At 41.3% G+C, this 23,506-nt stretch overlaps 1 protein-coding gene and 1 long non-coding RNA gene across 2 annotated transcripts; one reads left to right on the top strand and one right to left on the bottom strand.

Annotated features, from left to right (window-relative positions):
* The first annotated feature begins 1,874 nt into the window (after nt 1–1,874).
* IRAK1BP1 (interleukin 1 receptor associated kinase 1 binding protein 1) lies at nt 1,875–16,688 on the top strand. The gene is made up of 4 exons (XM_042803174.1): nt 1,875–2,155; nt 9,058–9,123; nt 14,303–14,433; nt 16,367–16,688. The coding sequence occupies exons 1-4, from the start codon at nt 1,898–1,900 to the stop codon at nt 16,635–16,637; spliced, it is 726 nt and encodes a 241-aa protein (XP_042659108.1). The 5' UTR covers nt 1,875–1,897; the 3' UTR covers nt 16,638–16,688.
* LOC122154498 lies at nt 15,299–23,209 on the bottom strand. Its single transcript, XR_006166422.1, has 4 exons — nt 22,894–23,209; nt 22,051–22,144; nt 19,229–19,339; nt 15,299–16,269 (listed from the first exon to the last, which is right to left on the bottom strand). It is a non-coding gene; the product is annotated as an uncharacterized LOC122154498 (long non-coding RNA).
* Nucleotides 23,210–23,506: the final 297 nt, after the last annotated feature.

Genomic DNA, 23,506 nt, shown 5'->3' with positions numbered 1-23,506 from the left:
CTTCCCACCTCAAGCGTTCTGTGATTCTCTGAGAAGCCAAACAGCAACCCCTGCCTTTCCTAAGGAGAAGGCAGCATTAACAAGACTCGGACAGCAGACATTATTAGCAAAGCCAACACGTGTGCTGCAAGACCCCTCCATGGAGAACCAGCAGTATTGACGCTAGAATGGTTTTTAATCACCGCTGCCTGGGCCCTGCTGCCTGTGGAGGACGTGCTGTGGCACACCAAAACCCGGTCCTGCCTCCACAGACAGCGACTACGGCCCTTCCTCCAGCGCTCCTCCTCATACTCTCAGGTTGCTCTCGGCCTGAATATGCTGGAGAAATATGATAATAGGTCACAAATGGCAGAAACGGGGCAGCTTTTCCTCAGAGGATGTGCACCCACACCTCTCCTGCCACAGCCTTCCTAATGGCTGCAGCCCGTCCACCTGCCTCAACCCACTTCTGCAACTGCCGTGCCAGCAGTCGCAAACATGAAGAAAACTCGAAGTAGATACACGAAGTAGATAAGCAGGCACTTCTTTATTCCAGAGCTGGGGAGCACGGGGGAATAGCTCCACCAAAGACGCATTCACCAACAGGTACAAAGCACAACATATTTGCGCACTTTTTTAGCAGAGGCACTGTTATATAAGGTTCAAAAATGCATAGAATGCTCACTTCTTAATTTGACCTTTATAATGATTGGCCTTATCAGTTACCTCACCTTATCCATTCTTTTATTCCAAGTAATCACTGGTTAACCTCACTGACTGCAATCCTGGATATTAAAATCAAAGAGGGGAGGGCATTGACTGGCATATTCATGTTATTTCCTGGAAATCATTATCATATGCAAATGTCCCTAACGCATGCGTGGTTATGTTGGGCGGGGGTCCTTTGGTGGTCACGGATAGCCTCCCTCACTGTGTCTGCCGGCTGAGCTCCATCTTTGTGCGTGCTCATTCCCTCCTTTGGCTGATCTCCCAAACCAAGGCCAGTTTCTTCTGGCACCCAGTGTTTTAATCCAGAGCCCGCAACTATTTCCACAGTAATCGAGGCAAATGCAATACTAGTTGCTCTTTCCTAAGATCTTGACATAGCCGATGTCCTCATAGCTAAGTCTCTATTACCCACATAACCAAAAATCAAAATCATATTCTAAAATTCAAGCTATTTTGATACCTGTGAACTAAGTTTATTAGAAAATAGGTATTTGTGGAATAGAATTACTAAGATCAATTTAAGCTGTTTTAACCATTTAATTGTGCTGCAGAACAAATACTAATCTTTTGAGGAATAGTTAGAATAACTGTAGGATGAGGAACTCATAAATAATCTTGAGACGGTTCAGCCTTGTAGTAGCAGGTGCAAAATAACATAAAGAAGCTGCAAATTAGCAACAAAACCAGACCAGGCCAGCCTTGACAGACAAGGTATACGTGACCGCAGGACTGAGTTTGCGCAGATGGGCCAACTGGCAGCCACAGCGAAGACTACGAGCCTTCATCTAAAGACCTCTGACAACCACCCGAGGACTCCAACAGACATGTGTAACAGACATTAACATATGAGTTCCCGGAAAAGTTATGAATATGATAAAAATACGATAAATATGCAATTGATATGTATGATTAAGGTAGTATAAACGCCTGTTGGTTTTGTTTTCGGACACACACATCAGGAGGAGGCCATCCCCTGTGTGTCCGGCGCTGTAATAAGGAACGCCTGCTTTCTCAACCTCCAAAATTGAGCCTTTAGAGCGAATTAATCGCCGCTTTCCGGTAACAATTTCACGAGGGTGCGGGCCCAGCCCCAACCTCCGCAGCGATGGCGGCGCCCGGGCGATGGCGCCAGGGAGCGGAGGGGGAGGCGTCACGTGGGCAAGGCCGGTGGCGCGAGGCGCCCGCCGCCATGGCGCCGCCCTCCGCCCGCCTCTTCGCCGAGCTCGTTCCGGCCCCGGCCCCGGCCCCGGCGGGACGTGGCGGCCCCCCGGTGCCGCCCGGGCGGGAGGTGCACGTGAGCGGCAGCGCGGAGCTGAGCGCCGGGCCGGACCGGGCGCGGGTGCGTCTGCGGTTGGGCAGCCGGAAGGGAGCGGCCGGGGCGGCGCGGAGCAGCGTGGCCCGGCGGCTGCAGTACATCGCCCAGAGCGCCCGCCAGCGCGGCGTCCCGGTGAGCGGCGGGGCTGGGGGATCCTGTGGGGCGGGCACCTCCGGCCCCCCCCAGGCCAGGCTGGCGGGAAGCGGGGGAGGAGCGCGGCGGCCCGGGGGTGCCTGTCGCCGGGCGGCGGCCTCGGCGGAAGAGGGCGGGATGTCGCCGCTCGGGCTCCCCGGGGGGGGGGGGGGGGCGCCGGTTTGGGCGTGTGAGAACCGCCCCGCCTCGGCTGTTGCAGGCGTCTGGGCGTGGAACGGCACCCTCGCGTGCCTACGGGGGGGGGGGGGCGGTACGCAGCAACCTAGCGTAACTTACGCGCCCGGGCAAGCGTCGGCATAACGATGTGAGGGCCGCGTCGTAGCGGCGTGCCTACAGAGCTTCTCCCTCCCTTTTTCTTGTTCCAGATAAGTAGAGAGGTGCGAATAAACATGAACCGTGATCGAGACAGCTCAGGTGTCAGCAGCCCCTTATGGACTCAAAAAGTTCTTTTACCGTAATAAGGTTTTTTTGGCCTCAGGAAGTCAGTTTGTGACACGAAGAAAAGCATAGTCTTGCTCGTAAAGCTTTGTGCTGTAAATGCTCCATAAGGGTATTTGTCATAGCAGTTGTGCTGCTGATTTTGGATTTTATGAAAGAGTTTTGGACAGTGTTCCAAACAGAACAAAACCGATCTTTGATGAAGCAATTGGTTGCTTTTGAAAGTTACTTACTATTGAAGTTCCCCAGGAAATTTGTGCCTTTTTAGTGTTATTCACAAATGAGCTGCAGAAAAGGGAGATGACAGAGTTTGCTATCAACACCAAGTTATTCAGTGCAGGAAAAAAGAAAGAATCGCAGATTTCATGATACAACATGACATTACCATGGAATTCAGTATTAGTAAACACAAAGTAAGAGCGTGAGTTACTTGGCCTAAACAGTGATGTGCTTACAGGGAGATGGTATGCCCACGTCTCAAATGCTGTGTGCGTTTGAAGATAAATGCTGTCTCCAACCTTTTTTTATCCTAACAAAATATCATTTACTGTTTTCTTTTAAAACTGATATTGAGGCTGTGTCTGCTTCTGTACTAGTTAAATAAAGCATCTGTTCAGGAATAAAGAACCCTTAACTCCTGAATTAGAAAAAGTTTGTATTGCAGCTATGGGATTAGGTGGCAAGGAGACAAGGAAGCTGCTGTGGGCTAGATACGTGATCCTGTTCCCTACATTTTTCTTGAACACAAGGCTGTGGTTCATGTCTGTCGCAGGGAGCACAATTCCGTTGCCATCAGAATGACTTGTTCGATCAGAAACAGGGCATTTGAGTATGGAGCTACAGGTTGAACGCCTTCGGTTTCTATTAAGTCTGTTAATATGGAGCTTAAAGTCTGGTGGCTTGTAAGAGGAATGGGAGAGCCAAGGCAACTCATCATGCATCCATTTTCATTAGTAGAGAAAACAGCTTTGTACCCACTGCCATGGTGAGTTACCAGATTGGGGGGTGTTTCTATCCTGTCTGTAATTAAGTAGCTCTTCAGAGTGTGGCTGGATTGGAAGATAGTTGCAGGTGTTTACCCTAAAGTGAGTAACTGACTTCCAGTTTTGACATGAGCCTGATTGAATTAGGATAGCGTGGAGCGTTCGATATATGGCGGATAGCATGCAAAAGGAGTAGGCAGGATGTTAAATAAGTGAGCGTGCTTTAGAGGGGCTGTGCACACTACTCCAGCCTAGAAAAAATAATTGTAAAATGGAGTGTGACCTGGGCAGGCAAATGGTTCTATTTGTGTGTATGTAATCAGATTCAGAAATGTACTGGGAACGGGTAAGGAGGGGTGGTGTAACCTAGGTGGAGAGTGGACTGTTCTTACAATGTGAGAGCATTCGCTGTTTCATTACAGTTGTAATAATTTCACAGTAATTTTTTGCTGTTTCAGGGATGCCGTGTGTTGGAGAAGGGAAATGTTAGCTCTGCTTACTTGAGGGACTGTGAAATGCTGCGTAAGTTGTGGGTTTCTCAGCGTTAGCAGAGTGTTAGCTCTAGGGAACTCTGAGAAAAACAACATGAAGGTTTTTTTTTTTTTCAGAGCAGTTCCCTGCGGTATAATTTTTAGTGCTTTGTTCCATCCAATTTTAAATCAGTCCACTGCTGGAGCTTTTATTTGCCTTGTAGCTTTTCTAACAACTCTCACTGCTGGCAATTTATTCTTAACTGCATTTGCTAACATTACTTGTAGCTAATGCGATTCTAGACCACTGTAAAATTAGTATCTCTTCACAATCTCCATACGGTTCTAGTTGTTGCAAGCGTATCTAAGGCCTCTTTAGAAATCAGCTGGCTGTTCTTTGTATTTATTTTTAATTAATACATAGAACAATTTCCTTCACCCTTGTTGTTGCAATCCTAGGAAGTCTGTGAGACCAGAAGTGCATAACCTTTGTTTGCAGCAGCAGGAGCTTGCATTAGCAGCTTGTCAGGATGCCTGAGGGCAGCACCTAATTTCCATATATATTTACAGGATTTTAATCAGAAATAGATGCACATAGTAGCATTTATTTATAGAGTGCTGTAAGTATATGCAGCACTTCAGAGCACAGAATCTGCTTTGAAGGCTGCAGGGAAAGTAAAATCAATGGGGAAACCAATCTCTCTTACTCAGCCCAGCTGCTCAAAAGTAACATTTTTTTTCACTTTCTCTAGAAGCAAACTGATTTTGTATTTATCACCTATGACTTATTTGGGGAGTAGTATGAAGTTGACATGTTTTCTTTAATCACTGTATCTGACTGGCATTGGCCGTCTTGTTTAAAAAGAACAGTGGTAGTATTTGTTGCACTGGTCAGAATGTTATTTAACAAAAACGAGCCAGCTCACAATCTATATGCAGTGGGCTCTGGCTTAGAGTTTGTCTGTACTGGGATACATCCTTGGATATATGTACAATATTATCCATATTTCCAACCTGTTATTTAGGAGTCACAGTTATGGGTATACATCCACACAGCCAGTGGAAAAAAAAGATTTTCAAGTTTTGTTTACTCAGTTAGAAAATTTTCCAATTTCAATATATCCTTGAATAAGAAATGTAGAAACCTACATGAGGCATCGCCTTTTTTAGACTACCCCATATTTCAAGAAACGTCCCCAAGGTATCCTTATATTTGCAGAGTATAAATCTTGTTTTTACCTTTCTTCAAGTAACTGTTACATATACTTCTGTTATTTCTTGAATGAACATTAAGCAGCAGAAACTACTTCACTGTATATTTTTAGGTGGTTGTTTTGTCTGGCTAATGCCAAACAGAACAGGGTGAGGGGACAAGAGGCTGGAGCACAGGTACCCGTTGCCTAGCTGAGGTACACACTGACTGTATGTAGGTGCTTATCATCCTGAACTGCCAGGGGACACTGGTGGGTGGGCTGTTAGGAGACAGGACTCTCATTACCCGTTTCTTTAGTAGTAAGAACATAAATGTTATGTTCAGGTGGAAGAAACTAACCTTTTCGGTTGTTTAAGTATCTTTATTTTTCATAATATAAAGTTATATCAGATATATCAGTGCAAAGGTACAAGAAAATTTTAAGAGATATTTCCAGGTGTCTCCAGGTATTTTTATTAGTAACTACACATACCAGCACAGCATACCACAACGGTGCACTAGCATACACTTCCAAACTACACTTTCCCTTACTAAGGCTGGTCTTGTGTTTCATAAAAAGGTCTCCAGTTTTAACTCAGTAACCAGGAGCAGAACACGTAACTTTATCTGCAGGTAGGCTTTTCTCATACTGTACTGTTCTATAGCTGTCTCCCTGAAGTGTGCTTTTGCTGATTATTTATTTAGTTTTTCCCCCGTTCTGCTCCGGGGAAGGGAGCAGTCATTCCTGTAAATAGCGATGGTGTTGTGAGGGTGGACACGATGGTCCTGTGAGGAAGATACTGTTCAAAGGTAGCAGATAGTTGAGAGTAAGGGCCTAAATATTAAGGGCCAAAATAAGATTTTGTTCTGCTGAAAACAAGTCTGGAACTGTGCTTTATCTTATAAGTTCAGTGGGATCTTGACCGTTGTCTTCATTTTTGTTTTCAGAGTACCTGCAGCAGTGATGGTTTATGTCCCTGCTGGCTCAGAAGACAGGCTTAATAGGCAGAATGCAAGTGTGATTCTGTTAAGAACTGCTCAGTGGTTTCTGGGGTAGTTATCACATAACAATAATGTTATATTAATTTGATTTCCTACTGTGATTTGTGGCCCACAGATTTAGAAAATGGAGAAAGTTATTCCAGAAATCCAGAATACCTGACACATCAGAAGTATAGCTTTCCCTAAGTCACAGTGAAAACTTTTTTTCCTGTGGCTATTGCAATCAAATGGATAGTTCCTCAGCCAAAATATGAACAGTAGCCATAAGCAGTAGAGAAAAAAGCCTCTTGCTTTTGATGTAGTGGAAGTCTTGATTCCAATTTAAAATTCTGTCATCACCTACCTGTCTTTTCTCCATCTTTGTGCAAGCACACTCCCAAACAGGAACAAAGTGTCTAACAGAAGATTCATCGCACCTGGCCACCTTGTTGTGACTTCAACGATTATTTCGTCCATTTATCTTCAATAACACATGCAGCTACTGTCAAATCTGGTGGGATGAAAATTAGCTGTGAGAGAAATTTTATAGTAGACGGCACAAAATGATCTCCTACTCGGATTGCATTGATCTTGCAATAGTGCCTGGAGCCACAGGATGGCACTGTCCTTAAATACACAGGAACCTTGCAGAGGGCAAAACCAGATTAGAAGACTTTAATCCATTCAGCAGGAAAGAGAACCTTTTTTAAAAAAGGATTAAGGAGCAGGGACAAGGAAAAACAAACGCACTTTTTCTGTGTTAACAATACTGTAATAAAACTTCAGAGTAATTTCAGTTGTAGTTGAACTACTACAGTATGTGTGTACAAGAAAGATTTTCTGTGTGGTTATTTCTATAAGATATGCAAGAGCTGTAAAAAAAACCCCTTTCTTGTCAATTGTAATTGGATTCTATCATAAATAGTAAGATTTGCTCCATTTTGTAAATTAAATGAGTTGTTGGTGCTGGACTGACTTGAGCAGTCTTTAGCAAACGACAGCCAGCCACGCTGCCAAAGTACCTCAAACCTGTGACTGCAGAAGGGGAAAGAAGTTTTTCAGGGAGTAACTGGCCCGGGCTCTTGCCCTTACCAGAAGACATTATCCAAAAATAGGACTGTTGTGTTTGAATTTGAGCACTGCCAATCAATCATAAAATTGAGATTTCAAAATTTGTTTCTTGTAGGCTGTGGTGCAATGGTAATTACAGATCTAATTTCCATATGATATTTTAAAAGGAAAATGCTTCTCATGATTAATGTCATTTATATAAAATTTATGGATGTATGCTACATGATAAACTTGAAGATTTGAGCATCTGTAGGAAATATTCTGACACAAAGCATCTTTTGAAACGTGTCAATGTTGTCCCAAGTCTTTTATCCAGTGTGCAATGAGCCGAAAAATACAGAGTCGAGATACTTGTTTAATCCGTGTCTGTGCAGAAATGGGTGCTAGGTGGTAATTTCACAAAGTCAGCACACTGCACACAGAAAGCGACCTATTCATGCACTTCCAACTCCATGAATACACGTTTAAGGTAACAACCATTGGTTCCTTCATTTATCACTTTGTTCCTCATCTGCCAACAACCAGCCTCATGCCGATTTAAAGCCAGTGTCCACTCTTTTTTAACTGTCCATGTTCAGCAAAGAAGCGTCTTTTCTTGGTAAGGGGCTTTTTCCTACTCGAGGGCGTGTTTTTACATTGTTAACGAGAAAAGCTCACTCACAGTTCTAGTTCTCTCCTTGGTTCAATTAGCCACTTTTGTATTTCCCTGCTTGATAGTTGCTTATCTCAGGTTTTCCTTGTTTTAATTTCAGTGTTGCTTCTTCAGGGTCACTCTGTCAGCTTTATCAATTCCTTCATCAATTTATGGCATTCTTTCACAATCCTCCTTAGGTCATTTTATTAATTAAGATGTAACATCAACACTGAAAACTAATACTGTTTTCCTATGCAAATAGTAAGTAAAATTTTTTCAGTAATTGGAAGGTTTAGTATCTGCTTCCCTACAGTTCCTGGGTATTAAATGCAAAATAATATTTACAATCAAATTGTAAACTGTGGTTTTTTTCTTGTGTTATAGCAATTTTACAATATTTTTCATCCAAACTGTTTACCAAAGAGGGAACTGGGTGAAAGAAATGTGACTGTTAGACTGCTAGCAAGCTGGTCAGATATTCAGATGTAACTGGAATTATTCTGTGGCTTGGTTAGTTCAGTATCTTATTTCTAAGTCTCCCAGGATTTGCTAGTGCTCTGTGCAGCCATTATGTTGAATAATATAGCTGCTCCTAATGCTAAAGTGTCACTTGTGGAATAGCTTCTTTTAAGGGTTACCATTCTGCCAGAATAACCAGTGCTCAGTTCACATTGTTCACATCACCTTGCTACAAGCCCCTACTGTTCAAATATCTTAAAATAGGGGTCTGTAAAGCGGTTTTCACATACTGACTTTCTGAAAAGAACTGAAGCTTCTAGTTTTTTGAACCAGGCAAACTTACAGTTACACACTGATATACACAGCTTCTAGCTAGCAGTGACTTTTAAGACCTAATTGTTCTCTTTAAGTGAATAGCAGTGAAATTACATTATAGAGCTACTGTATCATTTACTTTAAATAACATCAAGAAGTCTTTAACATCCAGCTAGTTTTTAACTGAAGAGATTTGCATGGAAAATTCCAAATTTCTGTTACAAAGTCGTAAGTAATAGGCCAAAACAGTTCAACTTTTACAGGACACAATGTACATACATTTCTAACAGATGTTTAATTTCTGTCTTTTAAGTTTATTTTCTTGTACTTTGTTTTAGGAAGAAAATATGACTGTAACAGAGGATTTTAGTAGAGTAGAAAATACTTACCAAATGGAAGCAGAGGTAAGTATTCAACCTAACCAAAAGTAATAATTAAAAAAGACTAAGAAGAGCAGCAAGGACCAGTGAAAATTTGTAGACTCTGCTCGCACCAAGAAGTAGATGTTCCCTTCAGTAAAGGCAGCGTAGTCCAAAGAAACTATTTAAGGACTGCAGTTTAAAGCAGAGTTCAGCTGCAGTCTTCTGTTGTGTGCAGAACCTGCTTTCTGCTACTATAATATATAAAGAATTATTTTCTTCTCAGACAAATGTATGCTTTTTAAATATTACATGATGCTACAGAAGGGAATATTTTGTTCTGGAGCTCTAAGGTTGTTCTGTGGCAGTGTAAGCAAACCCACGGTCCTGCACTCTCCTTCACCCCCAGCTCTTCCTGACCTCTTTTTTGCCCTCTTCCTTTTTGCAAGGAATTGTACTTAGGTGATCAGGTGATAGGTCAGTTCAGAAAGCTGCTCCAGTTAACAGGGTTTTTTTTTTTTCCAGATTAGCTTTTATTTTTTGCATTACTTTAGCTCCCTGAAATGGAGGCAATGCAAAGCAGAGGACAAGATTGGATGGGGGACCACAGTGGCGTGGCAGCCCTAATCTAGATCTGTTTAAGCCATGGTTGAACAGCACCTGGTGGTCTATTCTACATGACTCTGCCATCAGCTTGCTGCAAGTAAATCAAAGCTACTTGTTTCCTACATAATTGACTTGGAATTCTGTAGGTAAAAAGTGCTGTGTGAAAGCTAAATGGGATTATTCCCATAATATGTACTTCAGAAGCAGCTCAAGGGAGTACATTTTTGCACATTCATGCTATAGTAAGAAATAAATGCTGTGCTGGAAACATTCACTGAGGGAGATAATGTGTTTTCAGTCAATGGATCTTTTTAGAGCATTGAACTTTAATCACTACCCAACAAATTTACAGATTCTATTAAGTAAACCTGGAAGCCTGCAATAAAACGATACCTGTTTTATATAGCTGTTTACAATCCCCTAAAACAGGGTTCAGCCTCTTTAGTTTCCTGGCTTGCTTTAAGGCATATTCTAATTAAAATAACAGCATTAAACAAAGAAATAATCAAGAATTTAGAGAACAAAATTTTTAATTTAAAATGCATCTTTAGGAACTTAAATGGTATGCATCAGTGTCATTGTCTGAATTACTTTAACTTCATAAAGTAGACACCTACTGTAATGACAGTTTAAATCCTCATGTTTTTTTTAGATAAGCTATATTTAAATATAACAATATTGAATTATTATTTAGGCTACAGACAAGCTTAGGCTTACAACTTCAGTCTTAAGTGGTAACTTAACCAATCATCTCACTTCTGCTATTAATTTTTATACAACAAAGATTGTACATGAGAAGTGAATTACACAGATTTAGTGTTCATTTGTAGGCAGCTTGGACCAGCTGCAGTTGCTGTTCAAAAGTCACATGTTTGCCTGGGACCTGAGTGTCAGAACTTGAAAAATCTCACCATAATACTGCTGTTTTGGCTGCCCTACACACTTAAGTAACAGTATGGTCACTCTGTGCAGAGATTAGTTTCTCCTTGCTTCTCACTTTATGTATGTATTTGTTTCATTAGTGTGGCTTCATAAACCAATGAAGTTCCATTGACCAGCATGTTTGCATGAATTAACTTACACTCACTTCTTTACTAAAGAGTTTGCCATTATATTTGTGTTATAAATAAAATCATAGAAGTCACACATTATTTCACTCTATAAACTCTTTTTACCATTTGTCCACTGTAAGAGTTTTTATAAGACTGAAGAAAGTTCCAGACAAACAGGTGTTTTAAGGTACAATTAAGAATTCAAGGTGCACATTCAACTGTAAGGAGATAAATTTTAATTCATGCTATAGCAGAGGAGAATATTTAGAAGAATGAAGTTGCATATGACACCACAAGGCTCTATAGTGTCTTAATCTTAATAGTTCATTTATTGTATGATGGTCTCAGGGGATGAAGATTATGCTGGTTTTGTGCATTTCTCAATATACTTGCCTCATTATAACCATAACTTCTGGTCCTTTACAGCCTTACCCAAACCTTATAATGCTCATAATGGTTTTGCATACTCTCATACTACTTTTTCATACTTTTTAACCTTAATCACAATTTTACTGAAGCAACTGTAACACTGCTTTGCATTTTAATGCTCAGGTATCCTCTGTAAATGTAAGTGGAATTTACTGCATCTAGCTCTAAATGAAACTGTGATTTTTAGGGGGAAAACCCAACAAAACTCACAGCTATTGTTCAGTTGTTTGCTGCCCCTGAGGGTACCTGATTACATGCTTCCTTTTTAACAACAGGGTTCCTGAGTGTCCAGAATTGCCCCAGTCTGAGCGGCTTATCGTTTGCTGTTGTGGTTTGAGCCCAGAGGGCAACCAAGCACCATGCAGTTGCTCACTCCCTCCCTCCCCTCTCAGGAATGGGAAGGAGAAAACAAAGCAAAAAGGCTCAGGAATCCAGATAAGGAGAGGGAGGGATGGCTCACCCACTACAGTCATGGGCAAAGGACAGACTTGTTAGGGGAAGAAGAAAAGAACACCACTTTAATTCAAACGCTAACAAAGACAACATTTAACAGACAAGGTAGGGTGGTGAGAAGCACTGCCACATCCAAAACACCTCCCCCACACCCCTCCCTTCTTCCCGGGCTCAGCTCTGCTCCCCATCTCTCTGCGTCCTGCCCCCACAGCAGCACAGGGGACGGGGGTTACAGTCAGCCCACTGCTCCTCCCTTCTCGGGAGGTGGGCTGAACGCAGCACATTCCTTCCCTGCTCCATGTGTCTCTCCTCTCGCTGCCGACAGTCCTCCGTGAACCTTCTCTGCAGCAAATCCTCCCCACGGGATGCAGCTGTTCCCGTGTTGCTCCAGCGGGGGCCACCCCCACGTGTTGCCGTCCTCCCAGCGCCGAACGAGAGCAGCGGGGGCTGCCTCTCCCCTCAGAGCCCTGACTTCCTTTAAGCGCATTCTGTCCTGGCATGGGCTCCTCTCCTCCGCAGGCCCCAGGGCAGCCTCTGCTCCACCACAGGCCTCCACAGGTGGCAGGGAGGCAGCCCTGTCATCTCACCAAGGGATGCAGGTGTCTCTGCTCTGGTGCACTTCCTCCCCTTCCTTCCACTGACTTGGGTGTGCCTCCTCCTCCCAACTCCTCCTCACAAGTCCCAAGCCCCTCTCAGGTTCCCCTTTTTAAATATGTTCTCACAGAGGCACAGCCACCGTTGCTAACTGGCTTGGCCCTGGCCAGATGTGGGTCCAGCTTGGAGCCAGAGGAGCTTTTGAGAAGCTTCGCACAGGGGCCACCAACATAGCCCCCTCCCCTACTACCAAAAACCCCACACACCTGCTTAAGACCCACAGTTCTTTTGTTTGATCATTCTTTTTTTTCAACCCCTTGAGGGAACTAATCTTGTAAACACTGATAGCAATCTGGAAAACACTGACAGTCCTCAGAGTGAGACTTTCAACTTTCCACAGAATACAACTATGACAGTTTTTTGGCAAACCAGCACAAGAGGATGTATGCTTTTTATATATGGCAAGAACTCCCACTAAAGAAACAAAATCTAGGTTTAGTCTCATCTTCAGTCTTTGTTCAGATTCACACCTTCCAGAAAGTGATCCAACCCCCAAGTTACAGATAAAGGGTGCACAGCTGAGATCAACATGCAGACTTGGTGCAGTTTTGTACCAACAGGTGTGACTCTTTATCATTTATCCACTCCATCTTGGTCAGTTTTTAAGGCCCCAAACCCATCTTTGGCTTAGTTATGTGAAGCCAAAGTGCAAGCATTCAAGCCAGGATGAGGTACGTGTACTGCCCTGAGAGGCCACTAAGGGTAACAAGATGAGTGTTAAATACTTCGTGATGATTGTTGGAACCCATTTTTTGCATTACCCTGTATAAGAAGTATACAGGGTATACTTTCCTCTCTTATTGAAAAATTCCTCTCTTATTGAAAAATTCAACTTCCTTGCGTTATCTCATTTTCTGCAAGGCAAATCTATGGTATGCACACATGAAGCTACTGCAGTGCAGCTGACATGCTGTAATTCAAATTTCTGTACCATCCCCTTCACTGGGGTACATTGATGCTTGGACTGCAGCAATCACAGGGGTGAGTGTATGTCACAGGAGTTGGCAGTGGACTTTTCTTTACCACAGCTTTTTTCTTCCCCTCCTGTTGAAGCTACGTTACGGTGGGGGGGGAAAAAAAAAAAAAAAAAAAAGCATCAGTGGTAAAAGAAAAGGTGATCCTGACTTGGTGGTGAGAGCACTGTACTGGGAAGTGAAGAGGAGGATTTAGTTATTTGACAAAAAGAGTTTGGGACTCAGGATTTCTGATTACTGAATACTGTAGCAAATCTGCATCACTGCTTTGCTCCTGGCAACTGTGCTCTGCCACAGAAAAAGGCTGACTCCTGCCTGGAAAAGTTGGCCACCTGGCTGGCACTCTCCCACAAGGAAGGCTCCAGGGCTGGGGATCCAGGGCTAATAGTGATGCCTGCTTTCTAGCACTTGGGAAAGCACCTGAATTCCTGATGCATCTGTATTTAATGCTTCGTATTGCCAAAGCTACAGATAGAAGTTTAATTTTTTTTTAATCCAAGTCTGAAGTGCCCAGTTCTCTATAGGCACTGGAGTGAGTCTGCTCAGCCACACTGGGTTTCGAGCCCACTGCAAGCTGGAATGGGCTAGGATTAGTCTAGTCTTACAGTTTTATTGAAGCTGATGCTTGGAATTAAAATGCAGTTGTCCTTACTGGACAATGTTTTCCACATCATTTTGCCTGGGCTTCTGCATAATTAACATCTAGTAATCTAAAAAGGGAAGAGCCAGGATGCATCTAGTTACGTGTCCTGAACAGCACGTTCATTCTTCACATTGTCTACATACCAAGAATGCCGAACTTCCTTACAGAAAAGCATTTCTTAATCCTCAATTTTAAGCCATTTTATGAACTTTGTTCTGTTGCAAACCTAATGATAATCTCTGGGGCTATATAGAAGTGTTCTGAGTAAATAAATGTTGGAGTTACATACAGAACTAGTACATTTAATGAGTTTGTACATATCTGGCTTTATGCTTATTTAAATACAAGTGTTGAATCACAGGGGAAAAATAAAAAAAAAAAAATATTTGTGTGATGTCTGTGTTCACTCCCAGGTCTGTATTATATTCAGTGATTTTGGAAAAATGCAGAATGTTTGCAATCTACTCATTGAAAAGTTAGGAACCTCTGTTACCATCAGTCCACCTCATTTCTACCATACACCAGAAGCTGTAGACGCCCTTCGGTAAGTTCTCTCTCATACCACAAATTTTACAGCCTCAGATAAGAGTTAATGTGAATACATAATTTATATTGTTTGTAACAGGAGCACATAGTTTCCTTTATACCTATTAAAATTTATGTTCAAAGATTTCAGTATTTGTTTTAAATATAACTTAAAAATTAATGCGGTTCAGCCTAGAAGATACAGCTTGTTCTTTCTGCAGTGTTCCTGTGCAAAAGCAGTGTAATAAAATTTTCCTACCGATTTTCATTGGAAGTATAATCTACTCTGAATATCAGGTCAACAGAATTTGACTGGTTACATCAGCAAGTGTAGATTTAATTTGTGTTTATTCATGAAAGTACAAGCGTGTTACCAGATGTTGATAATTCTAAGTACGCTTGCCAATTCCCATTACTCTTAGTTGCTGACATGATCTGAAAAAAAAACATGTACAGTGCTTGCTCAGCATCAAAACATGAAGCTCAGAGTCTCGATATTTTAGGCATTAACTGTTCAAAGTCCTGCTTGTCCCACTGACAGTGGGGAGGCAGATGGAAGTTTAATCCAGGTTTGGATTTTACCTTTTTAAAGAATCATGCCTGGTCCAAGAAGCAAGCTGAACTCGCTGCTGCTAGCAGTTCTGGAGACGTTAGAAGTGTGTCATCTCAGAGGTATCTAGAGAGGAGTCTGGAAATCAGGCCAGTGAGGTTAAGTATGGGCTACTATGCCTAACAGCTAGGCTACCCAAATGCCTGGAGCAAGGGTAGAACTCTTGCTCTGCAGCACACACCACTGATGCCTACGGGTCCCCTCCCACTCCATGGGCTAGGGCAAGGTTGTTTCTAATTCTCTGTGTGGTACAAGGAGTGACGACTATCATCCAAAAGGTTTCTTCAAACATCCAGTTTTTACTTGAAATTCGACAGTGGCATAACGAATAGCAGCTAGGCAAAAACTCAAATACTGACCAAAATTTGCAAATATGATGAAAACAGTGGCTGAGACAAAACTTACAGCATATACCAGCAAACCATAAATACACCAACAGACCGTACAACATGCAACATATACCAACAAGCCTTAATTGTTAGAACATGTACCAATGAGCCATAGATGTGGAAAATGGAGAGTGGGAGAGAAGAAAAAAGAAGGAGGAAAAAATGGGGAAGGAGTGGAGAGATACTTTACCAGTCCAGGTTCCAGTGTTGTCCCCACCACCCCTGAGGCCCACTTCCCGAGGGGCACCATGCACAGGTTTGATTCGTGTCCTTTTATAATCATTCACCCCTCCTCCAGGTGGGTACTTGGATTCATTAGGCTAATTAGGTGTCATGCGCAGTTCATCCTTCTAGAACCCTCCGGGCCCCGGTGCGTGGGCAGTTTGCACCCTCGGAGCTCTCTGGAAATGGGTCAGTGGGCTTGGGGGTCACTGGGGAGCAGCTCCTCTCCTCCCCCCACAGGCATGACTGCCATCCGACCCTTCCTCTTGGCACGTGCATCACAAAAACGGCCTCTCCGTTGGCTCTTCATGGAGTCGCTCAAGAGAAGGAAGTCCAGGCTCGGAAAGGTGCGGGCCCACCCCCACCTCCCAACGCCGCACCTCCCTGTTACCTGCACGATTCCGGCATTTCCATAGGGACCGTCTCCTTTGCCAAAGTTCCCCATCAGATGTTTGAGACATTAACTCTGATTGTGGTCAGACAGTCACACTGCAGCATGTAGGTGTTAGAAATGCCTGGTCATGGCTGATGAGGATGCTGACATTTTCTCCACACGCTCCCTCTTCAAACTCCTAAACTATCAAACAGAAGCTGGCGGAAGGTGATGTGCCTTACATCTCTGTGGTTACAAAAGCTGAGGCATTAACAAAAAAAAAAAAAAAAAACTGCTTAGCAGGAATACTACACCAGTTGGCCCTGCTTGTTACTGTGCTGCTTTTTCTACCTCTCAGCCGTCAAGTATGCGTGGCTGCTGTTGGAAACACGCAGCAGAAGGCTCAAGAAGTCTGTCGACTGTTTGGCCACTCATTGGGAAAACCTTTATTAATAAAAGAAGAAGAAACAAAAGAATGGGGAGGCCACATAGACAGTCATGTATCGAACTCCCCACATTCACTGACTCTGCAGGAAAGAATCCAGAATGCTACTGCTTATGCTTCCTGTAGAGTGTTTGCTGTGTTTGAGATAAAGGGAAAAGAAAACAGAAGCAACAAGTTGCTCTAGAAACTCTCAAATCCTACACATTTTCTTAATAAAATTTTTATGCTTTCTTGAGTTTTTTGTTATTTTTTACGCTATTCTTATGATAGCAAGCAGAGTTAAGAGAGGATACGAAGAGTGAGGTTTGTGTAGCGAGCCAAAGTAGGTTTCTTAACTTACCTGTCCAGGTGCAAAAAAGATTAACTTCCTTTGCATGTATCACTTGAAAGCAGCACAATGCATGCTTTTGTAGAGAGGGTAGTCAAAGTATTGGAGAATTTACTTACTATAAGCCCTCCCCAGAAATATTCCAGTTCTTGTTGGCCTTTATTTAGCTCTATCCCCTAAAATTAAGGTTACAATTAATTCTGAAAGTACAGTCCTTAACTGTTTAGATTCTTCCTCTCATCCCTGTAAAAGGGCAAGATATTTGATGTGCAAAACCTTTAGTACTCCCAGCTGAAACTGGGCTGTATTTAAACCTCTCCTCTGAAATCTGGAAGGAAATTAATTCCCATCCCAAGTAATGGCAAACTGAATATGCAGTTGAGTTTGAGGACAGAGCTTTTTCAGCCGTGGCTGCACGATGTATTTTGATCAACTGAATTAGGCTTTCCTATCAGGGTGATGCACCTCAGAAAATAATATTTCAAGTTGAATAAGCACCAGAATTAGCAATAAATACAAACTGATGCTGAGAAGAATCATTAATGTTACAACAATTAACTTTCTGAAAACTCCTGATTAGTTTTTAAATTCGTGATGCACAGAGAGACACTTTCAGTGGTATTTTCCATGTACTTTAACCTAATTGTCATCAGAACCTAATATGTCATCAGAACAGTGGCTTTCTCATAGTACTCTACAAATGCTGAACATATGAGATATTACGTGCATTGCTGTTTTAATATCAGCACTGCTTTTTATTGAAGTAGTTGCCACTCATTTGTTTCTGGTAGAGCTATTTGTTGGGGTTTTTTTCATCTGGATCAGTTATCCAATCCAATTAGGCAGCAGGAGCAGTAAAGTAGTCAGGGAAATGGTGAAGACACACCAAGTTGATGGCCTTAGATACCAGAGTGTCCACCTTGAAGATACAAAGTTACATGCCTTGTCATGACGCAGAAAGCCTACAATGAGCGGGTTGGAACTGTCAACTGGGAAAGGGTTAGGACAAGTCTGAGCATTTTCTCAGTCTCAACTCTTCAGTAAATTACTCTGCCTGTTAGGCTGTAGGAAAGGCTGAGCGAGGGCAATCCACAGACCTTCTTTTCAGCTTGAAGTATAGGCATGGCTCACCATTTGTAATTAATCTCAACTAGACAACTTTCAAATGTCTGATTTTGTGAGCTTATTACCATCAGTGCCCCTAATAAACTGTGAGGAGAATCAGCCCATCAGGCAAGTGAATAAAGCAATTTGATATCTTAAAGTCTAGTTTACACAAGGTAAATGTTTAAGGTGAGGTATCTGTTTCTCCTCAGGGACTATAAAGGTAACTGAAAGTAGCCAGCTGACTGACACAATGAAAGGTTTATTTTTTAGACACCTAAATCAGAGTGGTCAGAACTATTTTAAATACTTATGACACTTATCTGGGACAGCATAGTTTCTGCTCCTAAGTTCAGGCATGTTAGCACATTTTATATTACAATCAGCGTCTAAAACAGAAACAAGGACTGGAACGAAGGCTTCTTCGAAATAAAAGAGGTAATGGCATCCCATTGTTTGGCCCCACTGATTGAGAGGGGTCCTTCACGTGCAGTGGCACAGTTTCAAAAGAGAGCATGGAGAGAGTCTTCAGGCCAGTCTACCTTACACAATTCCTTTGGGGGGGTTCTCCTGAAAGGCAAAAGATGCCAATTGGAATCTCCTCTGTTTGACTAGACCAAGTCAACATCCCCTGTTAGATGAATGCTTCAGCTACTTGCCGTTATTTTAAATACAGATTTTGCCACTCTCCAATATTTAAAATAAGGCATCCACAATAGCACTAGGTCCCTTGCAAAAAGCCATTGTATGTGGCACACATGCCTCATGGCTGTTTTATGGATCAGAGTCTCTGACAAGTTTAAGAATCAGGTGTACCTTGCATAAGCAAGAAATCAAATTTTCCAAGACCATGATACACAAAACAAAATTTTTGGCTCCCAGGGAGTTCTGCAGTCAAGAAGGGAAACATTATTCAGTCTGCACAGCAGCTGAGCAGGAGCTGTTTGAAATGCAGATTTTTCAAAGTGGAATTGAGAAACCAGTATACCTTCTAGATCCAGTAGAAAGAGACTAAATGACTTGTCCAACTTTGATAGGTCAGTGAATTCCTAAAACAGAAGTCCATGTCTGCAACAACCTGTACATAACAGAAGTCAAGTTGCTGGAACGCTTACAAAACTAGGCAGTGGGATACTCTGAAGTAGGCAGTACCTGGGTTTGGTCATTTATCACCTTCCAAAAACACATATTTGAAAGTACAGCAGTAATTTGTTCATCTGCTTTCTCTATTAGTTTTTGCTAACTTTGCAAAATAGATAGATAGTATCTATTAAGCCAAAGGTCAGCCAACTTTTAAATGTACAGGATAATGAAGCTGCAACTGAATAAAAAATAAATATTACCTCTAATCCCATAGTAATTGTTATCTCTTCCTTAGGAATGTAAGATGTAGATTTGCCAAATCCATTTGCATTGTTAATTAGAATTTGATAGTGAGAAGTATCTTTTAGATCCTGTAAAAATAGAAGGAAATAAATAGCCTCAAGGGGAGATGATGACTAAAGATTACATTATATAATCAGTTAAATCTCACTAGGCTTACAGAACCTAAACCCACTCAATATATACATACAGCAAGTTCATTTTTATGATCTTGCCAACATCAGTTTGGAAAATTAAATACAAAGCAACCAGAACTGCAATACATGAAGTTCTTGGCATATCTGAAGCATTTTTTAAAAATCAAGATTTTAATTAACCTTTTCTCCCCTAGATCTTGCAAGAAACACGACTTAGAACATCCCTGGTTTTTGTGTATAGGTCCCATCACAATCTGTTAGTCACCCTTCTTCCTTCACAAGTGGCAACAGAGAATACCAGAGAGAAAGAGGCAAATTCAGAACATGGTACCACCTCTGACAATCTTGGTCCCAATCCTGGACAGAGCTAAGGCAACTTCTATGTATATATAAAAATATTCCAGCTAAGAAAGGAAAAATGTGGCTTACAATTATTTTTACAGTGCCTCTGAAAACAAATCACAGGCCAGGGTCCCACCACGTTCACTACTATCCATAAACATTCATGCCTATAGTAACCCACAATCTAAACACAAAAACATGATGGATGAATACAGACAGATAACTGGGGTTTATGAAGCAGTTAGCATCAAAGTGTGACAGGCAGTGGCCTCTGCTCATCAATTTAGTAAAGGAATAAAAGTTAAACAAATGCAAGGAAAAGTTGGGCTGAAAGCCTGGCTGATGTTTAGAGGGGATTTGCAAGGACCAAGCTTAACAGTTGCCTCGTAAAGATCAGAAGGCATTTTGCATAGCTGATGGATGTAACATGATAGGTAAAGGCAAGTTAAAAAAAAAAAAAATACATTTAAACCATGTGTCATCACTACTGAAATTAAAACAATAAAGATGAACACAAGGGTCGCTGGGAGAACAGAACAATACACGGCGCATCAAAAGAATCAGAACACCTGATGGGAAATTCATGGGTGTTCTGTTGGTGAGAGAAGAAAAGGAGAGGAGAAAAGAAAGCAAGGATACAGGCATTTTAGAAGCCAAAAATAAGTGGCAGGTGGAAGAAATTACAGCGTGGAAGGAACAAAACGCACAAAAAAGGACTGAATGTTTGCTCCCAGCTGAACATGAATTCTCTGCTACAGGCAGAGTTTCTCATTTTTTTCTTATTTTCAATCCCCTTTGACTTAACGATTAGTGCCTTCCTGCCACTTACGCGGCATGTCAGCGGCCAGCCCACAGAGCATGCAGCACTGCATTATCAGACCAGCACTGTCAACAAAGATTTAGCATCCGATTTTCAAATACCACAGGGACTTAGGCTAGAGAATTTCAAAAGCTTCAAGAATTCTAACAGAAATACATTGTTAAATAGATTTGCATTCCAAGAATCCAGATCCCCCAAAACATTGCTTTCTAACTGAAACTGATTAAACACAAAGGATTACTTGCACTTCCTAGGTGCAATGAAGTTGTTACCAATTATGGATGATCACATAAAAGATTTAACAGCCTCCCAATTTAAGGAATACACAATGAGAAATCCGTTCAAACATTATAGGTTGATACTCATACTTTAAATACAACACTTTGTATTAAAAGTGAGTAATTTTAATTTGAGGCATGGCCAGTACCACCCTAGCCAGCAAAGCTTAACCCATCAGTGGTGCAAAAGCAAAGCTGTACCGGGCCAACAGTGCAGAAGAAGTGGAGGTGCTGCGCAGCGGCACAGGTGATATGGGACTCGAGTATTTTCCATTTGGTTAGCAGGAAATCTGCCTGTAACAGTGTTTCTGAATTCTTTCACTGGAGCTATTATGTGTATGTATTAATAAAGCAAGACTTCAATACATTCAAACCTATTTCACTGGAGGATATTTGTGTTGTAGCCATTCTTCTGGAGTGTTAGCTTTTACATCCCATCCAACAATGACTCCTGAATAGCCACGTCTTTTATGAACTAGTACCTGTCCCACACTGAACTGAATATATTCAGGCTTTGGACTGCAATCATGAATTGCTTCTAATTTAACAAAGAAAACGACTGAACAAAGGTAAGTGTTTGATCAAACATCTTAAACATTTAAACAGAAATTCTTCTGACTTCTACCAGGAGAGAACTGACAATTAGATTAAAAAGTGAAGTAAACAAAAGAACAGGTACTTTGTTTTTTCCCCCAGAATATTACTTTGATACTTGACAAAGCATCATCCACTAAGGAAGGCATTTTTCTATTTGTATGCCTTTGATATTACATAGGGGTCTTAATAGAGTTTTGGAAAACATGCACACATGTATGTATTGACAACTGTTTAAGCCTTACCTCAATATTTTACAGTGCTTACACATGCTAACTGATTTTGACATTAGTTTTTTCCAGTTTAGGTCACAGAATTTTTCTGTTCAGTCTGACTGCAGGGAATTGTTTTACAGGAGCAGACTGATCAACTGTTTCTTTTTCCTTTTATGATGTTCATTTGAATCAATTGAAAGCTATACCACTGTTTCATACATCAATACAAAATAGACACTCAAATATATTCAATAAAATAGATAAACACATGTAGTATATCATATTGATACTGTTACACAACACAGGGTGAAAAGGCCTTGGATTTTACATTTTCTGTTTTGCTCACTGAACATCATGAATAATGTTTAGAGAGGAAGAAAAAAAAAACAAGACTACCATTTACAAAGTAAGTATAGAAATCCACCAGAGAAGACCTTATAGACGACAATATCACAAGCAAAATCCAAAAGGACTGCACAGACTCCAGTACCTGCAAAGTAAGAATGGGTTTCTGCTTCACTGTCACCACTTTGTTTTCTTTTCTCCATAGTACCAATTCCTAAAATGTAAAATTAATAACCCAATATTCAAACAAGTTTTTTGACAACTGAGTTTTAGAATAATGGGCCTTCTGATAATTACCATCTTAAGCATTTGTCTGAATAGAGCGATACTCAAAAATTTTTGATACAAAATTCTTCAGAATTTGAAGTCCAGATGAGAGATTTTACAATAAAATCAATTTTAAGGAATACACAAGACAAAGGAATTTGTTCCAACAGGAAAAAAAAAAAAAAGTATGAATTTAATTTCTTTGGATACGCAACTCCACAGTTGCGTGAGAATTTTTATATCAGAGGAAACTAACATTTTATACAAGCGAGCAAATATTATTCTGAATTCTTACAGACTGATTCTTCAGTATCTTTTGTAAAATCTTTAAAGATTGGTTAACACTGGTATGCACAAGGCAATGAGGCCCAGCCTAAAGCTACAGTAAGTACAGCTTTTCCTTCTGCACTAGGCTAAATTTCATCGGAATTTAAAGGGTGAGGTCTAGTAGGACATCTTTAGAAAGGGGAAATGGCTTATGTTTTTCATTGCTATTGTGAAAAAAATAAAGTGTAAAGAAACAATAAGCAAACTGAACGTTTACTGGGGGGGTAGGTTTCAAATATTTTTTCTGCTGGTAAAGTAAGAGAAACAGTCTATGAACAGATGTATTTGGGTTATCCATACCAGTCAGCAACCTGTTGGTGCCAAAGAACTAGAGGTTGTCCTAGTCTCCTTCCTCTTTTATGCTGTTCACCACCTCCCCTCTTTCAGTCTTACTCCCTTCACCCTGCCTGGAAGAAAATCAGAGCAGGTTCCACAACTGTGCAAACAATGCTTTTTTTAAAAGTCTTGGTTTAGCTCATATATGTAGAAAGACTTAAGGTTGACAAATACCTTTTAACAGAAACAGGAATGGGCAAATACCCAGACTTGTCAGATTGCATTGTTGAAAACAGCAGCTAATATAGTAGGTTTGGAAGGTCTCAAATGTCACCATATGTTTAGGATAACCAATGATTTATATTAGAAGGTATTGAGAAGACACAAGCAGCTCTATCTATATACAAATAATCAAAGGATTATAAGGTCTTTGAAGGCTTTATCTTTAGATATGCCTGGAGCTTTCCACAAAGTTGCAAAGCAATTTGTGGTCAACCTAAGAAAAGCAGTTTCTGTTTCCATTCAGACGCCATTTCCCTAGGTTCTTCTGGGAGCAAAAGTAAGTCTGAATCTTCCACAGTTCAGAGAACTTGACAGTCTTGATTACTGTACATGGATCAATAATAAAGGATCTCTG

This window comes from Tyto alba, unplaced genomic scaffold (assembly GCF_018691265.1).
Source record: "Tyto alba isolate M040663 unplaced genomic scaffold, T.alba_DEE_v4.0 Super-Scaffold_40, whole genome shotgun sequence".
Taxonomy (NCBI): Eukaryota; Metazoa; Chordata; class Aves; order Strigiformes; family Tytonidae; genus Tyto; species Tyto alba.
This window is presented reverse-complemented; position numbering and strand designations above follow the sequence as displayed.

Excerpts from the sequence above, each read along its gene's own strand:
- IRAK1BP1 (XM_042803174.1), top strand. The coding sequence starts at position 1,898 with ATGGCGCCGCCCTCCGCCCGCCTCTTCGCCGAGCTCGTTCCGGCCCCG. Across the intron at positions 9,124-14,302 it reads CTTACCAAATGGAAGCAGAG|GTCTGTATTATATTCAGTGA; the intron begins GTAAGTATTCAA and ends GTTCACTCCCAG. Across the intron at positions 14,434-16,366 it reads GAAGCTGTAGACGCCCTTCG|CCGTCAAGTATGCGTGGCTG; the intron begins GTAAGTTCTCTC and ends TCTACCTCTCAG.